The 14,078-nt window shown below is 36.3% G+C and overlaps 1 protein-coding gene across 4 annotated transcripts in view; it reads right to left on the bottom strand.

The window, feature by feature from the left end:
• VEPH1 (ventricular zone expressed PH domain containing 1) overlaps nucleotides 1-14,078 on the bottom strand; it is a 242,852-nt gene that overhangs the window by 56,416 nt on the left and 172,358 nt on the right. For all 4 annotated transcript variants that reach the window (XM_049628640.1, XM_049628639.1, XM_049628641.1 and 1 more), the window contains exons 9-10: nucleotides 12,001-12,140; nucleotides 7,552-7,686 (exon numbers count right to left, since the gene is read on the bottom strand). In XM_049628640.1, the coding sequence (XP_049484597.1) occupies nucleotides 7,552-7,686; nucleotides 12,001-12,140 (275 nt within the window). The remainder of the gene's footprint in view (nucleotides 1-7,551; nucleotides 7,687-12,000; nucleotides 12,141-14,078) is intronic.

Here is a 14,078-nt window from a genome sequence, read left to right as displayed (position 1 = left end):
ATTGGATATTCTTTCCTGCTTTGTCAAAGATTAATTGGCCATACGTTTGTGGTTCACTTTCTGGGTTCTCTATTCTGTTCCATTGATCTGAGTATCTGTTCTTGTGCCAGTCCCATACTGTCTTGTTGATTACAGCTTTGTAGTATAGCTTGAAGTCTGTAATTATGATGCCTCCTGCTTTGGTTTTCTTTTTCAAGATTGCTTTGGCTATTTGGGGTTTTTTCTCGTTCCATAAAAATTTTAGGATTATTTGTTCTAGCTCTGTGAAGAATGCTGGTGTTATTTTGATAGGGATTGCATTGAATATGTAGATTGCTTTGGGTAGTATTGACATTTTAACAATATTTGTTCTTCCAATCCATGAGCATGGAATATATTTCCATTTTTTGGTGTCTTTTTTCAATTTTACAAGCTTTCTATAGTTTTCAGTGTATAGATTTTTCACCTCTTTGGTTAGATTTATTCCTAGGTATTTTATGTTTTTTGGTGAAAAATAAGCATTTCTGATAAAATGTTTAAACATTTTTCTGGTAAGCTTTGAGTAGTATTAAGATTCTGTTTTTTTTTTTTTTTTTAACTTTTATTTATTTATTTTAAGAGAGAAAAAGTGCAAGTGGGCAGGGGCAGAGAGAGACAGAATCCCAAGCACGCTCTGTACCACCAGTGCAGAGGCCCAATGTGGGCCTCAGACTCATGAACTATGAGATCATGACCTGAGCTGAAGTCAGACACTTAACCAACAGAGACACCCAGGTGCCCCACAGTGGTATTAAGATTCTGAAAATCTAATTACTCACCCTCCTTGACTGTCACTAATGGTCATTTATGAATCTAATTAATGATTATATATTTCTTAAGTACTTTTTTATTTTTTAAGTATTAATCTGTTATACTTTTATCTATAGTGTATGTACATTCTTGTTTTTTCCACATCTTTGCCAAGATTTGTATTGCTACAATTTTTCATTCTTGCCAGTCTGCTCTTTGTAAAATGGCATATCATTTTAAAATATTTAAATCAATATTTTCAATGATTTTTAGTGAGACTAAACATTTTTTCTTATGTTTATTGGCCATTTGAGTTTCCTGTTCAGTGAATTTTCTGTTCACATTCTTTGTCCAGTTTTGTCTTGAATTATTTGTCTCTTTCTTGTTGATGTAGCAGATTTTTGTGTTAATGACACATATTTCAAACACCTTCTCATACCTTGTGCTTGCCTTTTTTGTTACAGTGTCTTTTGTAATACAGAAATTTAAACATTTATGTAGTCAAATATTTATTTATTTTCCATGATTTCTGCTCACTTACATCTTAAGACATTCTTTCTTATCCCGAGGTCATAAAGACAACTTTTGATATTTTCTTCTAATTATAAGGTTTCATTGATAACATGTAGGCTTTGAATCAACCTGGAGTTATCTATATAGTGTCTTTGTTATTCTTGAGAGAAAGAGAGAGAGAAATGCTGGCCAGAGAATATTAGCTAACCTGTATTGAGAAACCACAACAATGACCACTGTTCTGAGAACTCTCTGTGTATTAATTTATTCAATCCTCAAACAGCTCTATGAGGTAGGAGCAAATATTATTGCCATGGTACAGATAAAGAAACTGGATCTCAGAGCCAAAGTCTTCAGAACTGGCAAGTGGCAGAGGCAGATTTAAAGACAGGAAGTCTGACTTCAGAGCCACATTTACCTACTCTGCTAGGTGTATGAGTCAAGATAGGTGGGTTATGCTGCAGTAATACCAAAACCTTAGTTTTTAACAGAACAAAAGATTGTACCTTCCTCGTGCAAAGTGTAGTGGGTCTGGATGGCTCTCCAGAGAGCCGTCTTCCATGGAGGTGGCTCAGAATTCTGTGCCCATCTGCTGGCAACTTAAATCAACCTCTGCTTCTACAATCACCATGGTAAGTGAAAAGAGGGAACACAGAGACTCATGTAGTTGTTTTTAAAAGCTTCTGTGGGGAGTGACACATATCCCTTCTCATATTTCATTGGCCAAAGCAAGTCACATGGCCAAGCCTTGGTTCAAGAGGCAGGGAAGTGTAATCTTCTTATGTGCCCAGAGTAGAGAAGAATCAGATACATCGGTGACAGCTATGGTGTCACCATGGCATGTGCTCATGTTTTAGCTCTGCCATTGACTAGCTGTGTGACTTTCAACAGGTCCCTTTACTTCTAATTTTAATATTTGGAAGACGGCAGCACTCACTTATTTATTCAGTTGGTACCCGTTATTTGTTGAGACCCCAGTGTATGCCAGCTACCATGTGACCCTGCAAATGCAATAGTAAATGGGGTAAACTCCTGCCCTCAGTTTGCAATTTAATCGTTATCTCACTGTTGATCTTCAGTTCTAAAATTTCAAGACTCAATTAAAAAGCAACCACAATAACAAAACTTCCAGAGCATTACATTCTAGAGACTCAGGCATTTTCCTAAGAGTTTCTTCCTTTTTGGGGGACGTGAATCCACCTGACAGCAGCGTTAACTCATTTACAGCAACAGATGCACATGCACATCACTTTCAAATTGCTAGTGCATGTACATACTGGCACACGTGGGGAAAATAAAGCAGACTTTGGATTATTCTCCCAGCTATTTTGAACTTAGTGAGCAGAACACTTCATAAAAAAACAGAAGAAAATCAATTTGATTGAGAAATACCTATGCAGATAACTTCGCTACATAATATACATTCTAGATATCAAAGTGGTTTTTATTACTTATGAATAAACAAAATTACAAAACGAAAGATTTCAAAGCCTTTTTGATTTGCAGCTAATTTTTCCCTAGAGGAATATTTATTGGTATAAAATGTAAGAAATATGAAGAAGTATATTTGTGAATATGCACAAAACTGGCTTGCCAATTTCTAAAAAAATCTCTTAGGACTTGAAGCAGGCTGCCAAGTTTTAATTTACTAGTTGCCTGTAGTGAAAACACAGTTTTCATGAAAAATTTATAAGAATTTAGGCATTGTCTTTGATCATGAGGCAACAGTTTAAGATTTGAATGAAATACACACAAAAATTCCATTCTACTTTGCATTGATGCAATTATGGCATTTCCTTTATTCTTAAAACTGCAAGTCTAATTCTTAAACCAAAGCCAAAAAAGTGATGCAATAGTTGGATGCATCTTCAGTGTCTTACAGACCATTGTAAATAAATTTCTGATTAATCACATTCATTTGTCATCCTTCTTACAATCCTTCAGCACTTAAGAGATATTGAGTTAGTTTCACAATATAACAGTTTTTGATTAATTTGCTACTTGTTCATACTTTGAATTTATTTAACATTGGTATGCTTGTTCCTCATCTAATAGTAAAACAAGGAAAGAGACCATGATTGTATCCTCTTAGAACCTCTGGTTTGCCCAGTAAGCCTCCAGTACTTATTCTGGGCTTTCTTAAAGGCAAAGTAAGAGTAATCGAATCTTTGAGTATGGGAAGAGCTTAGATAAGCTGGTTATATTTACTAAGGAGAGATCAATAACCGTTCTCTATTTTCATTATATATATTCTCCCTGAGTGATCCAGTCTACTGCCATGACCTCAAGGGCTACCTTATGATTTCTAAATCCGTGCCTCTCTTAATGGCCTTCTTCCAGAGGCCCACACAGGCATTTCAGACACCACCACCAGCTGGTTATATACACAGATAACTCAGACTCAAAACATGAATAACAATGCTTTATCTTCTTCCTCCACCTCAGTTTCCCTTGTGGTCTCTTTTTTCAGGATGGTGCGATCATCCATTCAGCCATACGAAGCACCTGGAGTCATCCTTAGTTCTTCCATTTTCCTTATTAAGATCCAAGTCCTGTTGGTTCTACTTCTTTAGTAGCTCTTGAATCCATCCTCTCCCTATAACTTCCAATTTTAGTTTTGACCTTCATGTCCTACCTAATTCTAGTAATAGCTTCCTAAGTGGTCTTCCTATTTCCAGCCAGGTTTCTTCAGATTGTTTTCTCCATACCCAGGCCTGTGAGTTTTCTAATCCAAATCTGATCACATCAGTATATGTACAATTCCTGTTTCACTCTATCTGGCGAATGGCTGTAGTTCCACATTCTGGGCTTTTCCCACTATGGGTGTCTGCCCAGGAGGTCTCAGTCAATTGTGTCCTGAGATTGTTGCCCCAGTTTCCACACTCCTAAAATGTGTCTCAAGTCATACTTGCTTGTCTCAATAGAGCTCTTTCTCACCCTGACCATGCTCTCTCTCTTCTGTTCACCTTATTTCAATTTCCTTGCTTTGTGGCAATTGCAGAGGACAAGGGGAAGGGAAGTATGGAGGGAAGAATTAAAAAGCACTAAAGAACTGGAGCCCAGTTTCCTGATGCTCTTTTCCTTTTAATCCTAGAGTCCATGGTCTTCTTTTGTAAAATGTTTTCTATTCCATACCACTCTGCAGTTTTTGTGTGCCTCTGAGTGGAATGTGTTATGTCAGTCTGTGAGCCTCAAACAACACTATTGAGGATATGGCAAAGCTATTCCATAGTATTGCTGCCTTGGCATCCATTTTCTTTGGCCAAGTGGGCGGTAGGGGCCTTAAACTGACACTAATCCCCTCATGCACAATCATGCCCTAGAAAACAGCCTGCAGAGTCACAAACAAATACATACCCCTGATATGATGCCTCCAGTGGCTCTCATGATCAACAGTTTCCCCTGGTTCCTAGGGCCTTCTCCTGATATGCCTGCTAGATAGACTCTGGTGAGGCTTACAGAAACCTGTTTTTTGTTGAATTGACCAATCTGGCCTTATCCTGGGAACCCGAAAGCTCTCTATCTGTAGCTGCTATAAAGGCATGTGTCCCAGGTCCTGCCTCTTTCTCTGCCTGCACCTTGTCTTGACCTCCCCATGTAGCTCCTCAAGGTGTGCCATGTACTTCCCTCAGAACCTGTGAGTAATCAATTTCTCTATTTCAATTTCTCCTGTGGTCTGTTTTTGAACTGAGATTCACCATCTGGCACTTTGTGCTACATTTAACAAATGGTAATTTAACAGTCATAACAGGCAATGACCCTGTCTACCAATATCACTTTGTCCTTTCAAAGATTACCACATGAAAAATCATTAATTAATAATTGTTTTTTGATAATGATGAAAGAAGTTAAAGGAAGGAAGAAAAAAATGAAACTTTAGAAAAAGGCAAACTGTTTCAAGATAATCTTGAATGTTGGCTTAAAATAATATGTTCTGGGGTGCTTGGTGGCTCAGTCAGTTAAGCGTCTGACTTTGGCTCAGGTAACAATCTCACAGCTCATGAGTTTGAGCCCCATGTCAGGCTCTGTGCTGACAGCTCAGAGCCTGGAGCCTGCTTCAGATTCTGTGTCTCCCTCTCTTTCTCTGCCCCTCCCCCACTTGTGCTCTCTCGGTCTGTCTCAAAAATAAATAAACATTAAAAAAATTAAAATAATACATCCATTACAATTATACCAGAAACCATAAGATACCTAGGAATAAACCTAACCAAAGAGATAAAAATTCTGTATGCTGAAAACTATAGAAATTGAAGAATACACAAAGAAAAGGAAAAACATTCCATGCCTATACTACCCAAAGCAATATATACATTCAATGCAATCCCTATCAAAATAACATTAGCATTCTTCACAGAGCTAGAACAAGTAATTCTAAAATTTGTATGGAACCATGAAAGACACCAAATAGCCACAGTAATATTGAAAAAGAAAGCCAAAGCTGGAGGAATCACAGTTTCAGACTTCAAGCTGTAATACAAAGCTGTAAACATCAAGACAGTATGTTACTGGCACAAAAATAGACACATAGATCAATGAAACAGAATAGAGAACCCAGAAATGGACCCACAAATGAATGGCCAACTAGTCTTCAACAAAAGAGGAACAATTATCCAATGAGAAAAAGTCAGACTCTCCGGCAAATGGTGCTGGGAAAACTGGACAACAACATGCAGAAAAATGAAACTGGACCACTTTCTTACACCATACACAAAAATAAATTCAAAATGGATGAAAGACCTAAATGTGATACAGGAAACAATCAAAATCCTAGAGGGGAAAAGAGGGAGCAACCTCTTTGACCTCAGCCACAGCAACTTCTCATTGGACATGTCTCCAGAGGCAAGAGAAATAAAAGCAAAAATGAACTATTGGGACTTCATCAAGATTAAAACCTTCTGTACAGCAAAGGAAACAATCAACTAAACTAAAAGGCAAACGATGAAATGGGAGAAGATATTTGCAAATGACATATAGGATAAAGGGTTAGTATCAAATGGGGCTCCTGTGTGGCTCAATTGGTTAAGCGTCTTACTTCTGCTCAGGTTATGATCTTACGGTTTCTGAGTTTAAGTCCCATGTTGAGCTCTGTGCTGACAGTTCAGAGCCTGGAGCCTGCTTTGGATTCTCTGTCTGTCTCTCTGCCCTTCCCCTGCTCACACTCTGTCTCTCAAAAATAAATAAACATTAAATTTTTTTTTAAAAAAGTTAGTATCCAAAATCTATTAGAACTTATCAAACTCAACACCCAAAAAATAATCCAGTGAAGAAATGGGCAGAAGACATAAATAGACACTTTCCAAAGAAGACATCCAGATGGCTAACAGACACATGAAAGGAGGCTCAATATCATTCATCATCAGGGAACTACACATCAAAACCACAATGAAATATCATCTCACACCTGTCAGAATGTCTAAAATTAACAATTCAGGAAACAATAGATGTTGGTGAAAATGCAGAGAAAGGGGTACCCTTTTTTGCACTGTTGGTGGGAATGTAAATGGGTGCAGCCACTCTGGAATACAGTATGGAGATTCCTCAAAAAAATTAAAAATAGAACTACCCCATGACCCAGCAATTGCACTGCTAGGTATTTATCCAAAGAATACAAAAATGCTGATTTGAAAAGGCACATGCACCCCAATGTTTATAGCAGCACTATCAACAACAGCCAAAGTATGGAAAGAGTTCAAATGTCCATTGACAAACAAATGGATAAAGAAGATGTGAGATATATATATATATATATATATATATATATATACACACACACACACACACACACACATATATATATATATGCATGCAATGGAATATATATCTTTTGGCAATCAAAAAGAATAAAATCTTTCCATTTGCAACAAGGTGTATTATGCTAAGTGAAATAAGTCAGAGAAACACAAATATCATATGATTTTACTCATATATGGAATTTAAGAAGCAAAACAGATGAACATAGGGGAAGGGAAGGAAAAATGAGATGAAAACAGAGAGGGAGGCAAACCATAAGAGACTTAAATACAGAGGACAAACAGGATTTCTGGAGGGGAGGTGCTTGGGGGACAAGCTAAATGGGTGATGGGCATTACGGAGGGCACTTGTTGGGATGAGCACTGGGTGTTACATGTAAGTGATGAATCACTGGGTTCTACTCCTAAAACCAATACTACACTATATGTTAGCTAATGTGAATTTAAATAAATCAAATTTGTTTATTAAAAATTTTTTTAAAAATAATGAAATAACATGTCCAAGGGAAGAAACATTTACCTTCTGCTGTGGAAATGTGGACTCCATCATGGCTGTTTCAAAGCTGTGAGTACCATCTGCCTGGGTCTTCTCCCACAGATCTCTGAGGAATTGTACAGAATGACTCTGTATAGACAGTGGCTCAGGAAACAGGCTCTGAAAGGCATCAATGAGAAAACCATAACATTATCTCTTACCTGAACAATAAAGTTTGATTGATGACAAGGTACCATTTGGGCTTGGTTTGAACTTCAGCATGGTTTAAATTTAAATAAAACAACAGAGAAATCTATCTCGAAGATCAAACACATGATGCATTTTGGGCTTTTCATTTTTTAATAGAAGATTAAAATTATTGAATAGGACTCCAAGGCAGTTGATACTGATCTCTAAATTTGTCCAACCTTTGTAACATAGTGTTACCTTGATCATTTCCCAAACATGGTACTTAATTGGAAAATGCTTAATATAAATATTCATATTTGTTTGTTCAAAGATCTGATAATTATGGCATAAAATTAAAACTAAAGTATAAATATCAAGTCAGTTTATACAGAGTAGATCATGAAGGCTAGAAGTAAAATGACTGAAAGTTCATTATACAACAGCTCAAATATGAACAGTATGAGTGGGTGGTGGGGGAAACAAAAACACTTTTTTGGGTGTTTTTTTGGGTGTTTAGGGGTGACTATTCCTAGATCTAATAGTCTAAGTTCTGAAAAATAAGATTATTTATGTAGAGAAAATCACCTTTCTCAACACCCAAAAAACAAATAATCCGGTGAGGAAATGGGCAAAAGACATGAATAGACACTTCTCCAAAGAAGACATCCAGATGGCCAACCAACACATGAAAAAATGCTCAACATCACTCATCATCAGGGAAATACAAATCAAAACCACAATGAGATACGACCTTACACCTATCAGAATGGCTAACATTAACAACGCAGGCAACAACAGATGTTGGCGAGGATGCGGAGAAAGAGGATCTCTTTTGCACTGCTGGTGGTAATTCACATGTTACAGCCACTCTGGAAAACAGTATGGAGGTTCCTCAAAAAATTAAAAATAGAACTACCCTATGACCCAGCAATTGCATTAGTAGGTATTTATCCAAGGGATACAGGTATGCTGTTTTGAAGGGGCACATGCACACCCCATGTTTATAGCAGCACTATCAGCAATAGCCAAAGTATGGAAAGAGCCCAAATGTCCATTGATGGATGAATGGTTAAAGATGTGGTGTGTGTGTGTATATATATATATATATATATATACACACACACACACATGTATACACACACACACACACACACACACACAAATAGAGTATTACTTGGCAGGCAAAAACAATGAAATCTTGCCATTTGCAACTACGTGGATGGAACTAGAGGGTATTATGTTAAGCGAAATTAGTCAGTCAGAGAAAGACAAACACATATAACCTCACTCATATGAGGACTTTAACACACAGAACAGATGAACACAAGGGAAGGGAAGCAAAAATAATATAAAAACAGGGAGGGGGACAAAACATAAGAAACACTTAAATATGGAGAACAGAGGGTTACTGGAGGGGTTGTGGGAGGGGGGATGGGCTAAATGGGTGAAGGGCACTAAGGAATCCAGTCCTGAAATCATTGTTGCACTATATGCTAAGTAACTTGGATATAAATTTTTAAAAAAACACATTTACATATATTTCATTTAAGTCAGTGAAAACAAAGTTTTAAAGGAAGATTTAAGTTGTTTATATATTTACTGATCAATCGTGTTTAATAGTCATTTAAACATTGTGTTGTGCTATCTATAAAGTGAGAAGTATTTTAATTCAAAGGAACAATTTTATAAAAACATAGAACATAATAAAGGGCATAAAATATTATTTACATACTAATAATACCATGTGTATTATCCTTTATATGTGAGGTCTGGTAAAATAATGGCATTGGTTTATAAAATTTTATTTTCTGTGTCAGTGATTGCCCAAGAATTAGCTTATGGGGATTTAGGTGGTCTGTGTGTACAAAGTTTCAATTTTCTAAATGAAAACCAATAAGTTTTTTCTCAGAAAAATTTAATTATTATCATCACCAAGATAAGCTGTTTTTTATACTGAGTGAAGAAAGGTGGAGGATCTTAATACCCCAAATAAGTAGCTTACAGATTAAAAAGTCTAAGAGCCCATAACAGATTAATTATACAACCCATAATGTGGACACATCTGGGAGTTTCTTAATTATTATCAGAAACTTACGCAGCGTATGATTTTTCACTTGAATAAAAATAGGACCTGATTTAACTAATCACCATTCCAAAGAGGATCATTGAGATCGGAATCTGTGAAGTTGAGAATTCCATGAATGTGTTAAATTGACAGAGAAAAGAAAGAGTCTGACCCAGCATATAAGGCTAGTACTGGGTTTGTAATGATCAATCAAGTCAAAGATTTGATTATTGTTTAATCACAAGTCAGGATTCACCCAGACTACCCAATAACAAGCATGTGGAAAAAGAGAGGAAACATAGTAAAATTAACAAAGAAGAAAAGCAGCATAAACTATAGATATTTTTGTGTGCTTTTGCTTAAAGAGAAACATAAGAATCAGACTACATCAATAAAACAAGACTGAAGGGGCAAAAATAAAATCAAGTTTTTGGTTTATTTTCTGAAAACTGACAACTAAGAAGAACAAAGCCAACAATGAAACCAAATACAAAATCAGTGATGAAAACTATTTGAAAAATATAAGTAGAAGAATAATAAGGTCAGTTCAAGAAAAGGAAAAAAAATGCTGCTTTTTATATTCACATAAATTTGGTTCACATCAAACTGTGAGTTGTTCTCTATGAGATATTATTAAGTGTTTTTTTTTTAAGTCTTCATATAGGAAAAGATGGTATTCCTAAGGCATGTCTAAGTTGTCTCTTAATTACTATAGTTCCATTTTATGATTACAATCTATTCGGCATTAAAATTCATTTTCCTTCGTAAGCTTTCATTTTCTTTATAAAGAAATGTAATTATCTGGTTGGTGACTTTGATACGTGCTCTTATAGAAATATTTTATTTTATTTTATTTATCTTTTTAATATGAAATTTATTGTCAAATTGGTTTCCATACAACGCTCAGTGCTCATCCCAACAGGTGCCCTCCTCAATGCCCATCACCCACTTTCCCCTCCCTTCCACCCCCATCAACCCTTAGTTTATTCTCAGTTTTTAAGAGTCTCTTATGGTTTGGCTCCTTCCCTCCCTAACTTTTTTTTTTCCTTCCCCCCTCGCATGGTCTTCTGTTAAGTTTCTCAGGATCCACATAAGAGTGAAAACATATGGTATCTGTCTTTCTCTGTATGACTTATTTCACTTAGCATCACACTCTCCAGTTCCAGCCACGTTGCTACAAAAGGCCATATTTCATTCTTTCTCATTGCCAAGTAGTATTCCATTGTGTATATAAACCACAATTTCTTTATTATTTTATTTTTTTAAATTTATTTGAGAGAGAGAGAGTGCAGGGGAGCGGCAGAGAGAGAAAGGGAGAGAGAGAATCCCAAGTGGGTTCCATGCTCAGTGCAGAGCCTGATGCGGGGCTCAAACTCATGAACTTTGAGATCACGACCTGAGCCAAAATCAAGAGTTGGATGCTTAACCGATTGAACCACCCAGGTATGCCTTGCCTAATTTTTATCTATTTTTTAACATTCATGTTCTGTTTCACCCCTTCCTGCTCCTGCCTGCGACTCCACATTTCATTTTTTAACACATGTGCTACTAGGAAAAGACCACAGAGACCACTGAGTCAGGTGTCAGGTGTTCTGAGTTCTGCCTTTAATTTTGTTATCTGTAAAAATGATGTCTGATATTCCTTCTATTATTTACATTTTATAATCTATATTTAAATTTTATGTGAAAGTTTAATATATTCAAGATAAGTATTTCCAAATATTCAAGAATCTCTTTTGATGCTAAAATGTTTGCATTAAGTTGTTCATTAAGTTGAAATTTCCTCTTTATGTAATTTTACCTATATACATAACATCTATGGGGAAAGGTGGCATTCCCGTATCTTAATAATGTCAAAAAGGATATGTTGACACTAAAATTAACTGGAGATTGGAAGGCTGTGGAGAAATAAAGACAAACTCTACATAAAGAAAGCTATTCCTCCAAATAAGCTGTTTTTGTTGTTGTGTAACAGAAGTATTTTCTCTTTTCTTCTTCCTTTTTAAACTAAGAATATTCATGATATTAATAGGTTTGTCCTCCTTGATGCTAATCCAAGGTCTTTTATAAAGAAACTATCCTAAAATATAGAAAACCCATGTTAAAAATTACTAATGAAATATGTATGTTTTGCTGTTATTTACATCGAACTCTAGTCAAAGAAAAATTCAGTAAAAATGATTATAAACTCATACCCCACCAACTCACTGTGGAGCCATGACAAGCATGGATATACATACCTGCTGAAAGAGGAACATGATCTGAATCCATGGCTGAGGCTCTTGGCTGATGAGAATAAAACTGGATTTACTGTAGAGGCAGTAATGACCCTTCAGGGAGCAGGTAAAGAACAACTTTGCTACACAACTTCTAACAGAATCTAGAAACAAATGTACATAGCATTAAACATGGATTCCTTCCAGAGTTACATTTTATACTTCAACATACAAACACCTTTATTTATTTTTTTTTATTTTTTAATATATGAAATTTACTGTCAAGTTGGTTTCCATGCAACACCCAGTGCTCATCCCAAAAGGTGCCCTCCTCAATACCCATCACCCACCCTGACCTCCCTCCCACCCCCCATCAACCCTCAGTTTGTTCTCAGTTTTTAACAGTCTCTTATGCTTACAAACACCTTTAAAAATACATTCTTCAGTTTTCAGTCTTTGAACCAATAACTCCAAACAACTGTGTATTTGGGTGTGGATCCATTTCATGGAATGTAGATTTAACTAAAAGATTCTTTCAACAAGGTATATTCTTTCTATCCATCCTTCCCTCGTTTCAACTAATAATGCATGAGGAATCTCTAAGCAACTCACCTGGAAGAAAGAAAACCTCTTGCCAATAATAAGGGAGATACAGTGTTGTTTCCATCTGAATGGGCACTTTGAAATGATAATGTGGGAAGGATAAGAAAATGCATGGAGGAAACCCAGGCATTTTCTGGGCAGTGGATAGTATGACATGAACCAGTGACACTGTTCTCGTAGTTGTGCAGGGGCCACAAAGACAGCCCCCAGAATAACTCAGCTGGAGGTGTGGCTTCCTGTGAGCTGGCCTGGTCTGGTTAGAAAAGCTTATTTCATATTGAAGAGGTTCAGCAGGGAAACTTACTGAGATCATCTTTTATGGATAAAAAAGCGGGGGGAGGATGGTGGTGGTGCCATGGAGCAGAGGTGGCAAGAAGCCATTTAATTTTTACACCCTACAAGATGGGTGTTACTATTTTTATTTTAAAAATGAGGAAATTTAGTGCATTGGCATGTCAGCTTAGTGAACCACTGTGAATGACTTGTTTACCACTATGATCTTGGCTTATGGCATGCAATAGATGCTTGATAGGGCATCTAGAAAGATGAATGATGCTCAGGGATCCAGAAAAACTCCTCAAGTCTACCCAATCTGGGGCAGAGCCAGGATTTGAACTCAGCTGAGCTGATGCCATGTTAGGATACTTTAGGCTCTTCTATACTGGGAATTTTTAAATCTATTATTTGATAATGCATAGGGTATTTATTCTTTCAGAGTTAAGCTGATATTTTAAATGAAATATTTTGAAAATCATTGGATCTTAGTATGCACTACTTTAAAAATGGAAATATGGGTTATAATTTATTAAAAGTTGATGGGGACCCTAATAACATGACAGTCAGTCCCCACCTAAGACAGTACCCTGGGGTTCCCTAGAAAATTAGGGAGGCTTATCTGTGCACCATAAGGGCTCAGTTGTGAAGGAATAACAGGTTTTTCAGAAAGAGTTTGGAAGAATTAAAGATGAACAGCCAATGACACATTAGAAGAGAAGGCATTAGAAATAAAATAGAGCCACAGGTCAATTTAGAAATATATACAGAGATCTTAATAGTTAACAACTTTCTGTGATTCTAAGACATTGGTATGGAAGAGGATGCTTTTGTGAGGTTAATTGCTTTAGGGAATTTTAAAAAATTGGGTTCAGTATCCAATAACCTTGTATAAAATCAGAAAGCATTTCTGCATTCTGTGGATGAATGGATCATGAGATGTAAAGAGTGACTGAAGGTTCAGTGGAAAAGACCAGGAGGCCCTGCATTGAGAAAGAAAGTCCTCAGAGTATAGAATTAAGCACAATATTGGCCTAACATTGCCCTACCAGAAATTATTTGAAAATGGTAACTAAAAATATTTTAGTACAGATGTTCTGAAAAATTGAGTTTAATAAATACTAGAGAAGCAGGAAGCCAAGTATTCTATAAGAGTATACACACAAAAATGGTATTTGAAATAAATCTAGCTCTGATGTACATGCTGAGACAGCAATATGTTTTGC

The sequence above is a fragment of the Panthera uncia genome, chromosome C2 (assembly GCF_023721935.1).
Source record: "Panthera uncia isolate 11264 chromosome C2, Puncia_PCG_1.0, whole genome shotgun sequence".
In the NCBI taxonomy this organism is placed as follows: domain Eukaryota; kingdom Metazoa; phylum Chordata; class Mammalia; order Carnivora; family Felidae; genus Panthera; species Panthera uncia.
The sequence above is the reverse complement of the archived record's forward strand: the minus strand, read 5'-3'. Positions and strand labels throughout refer to the sequence as shown.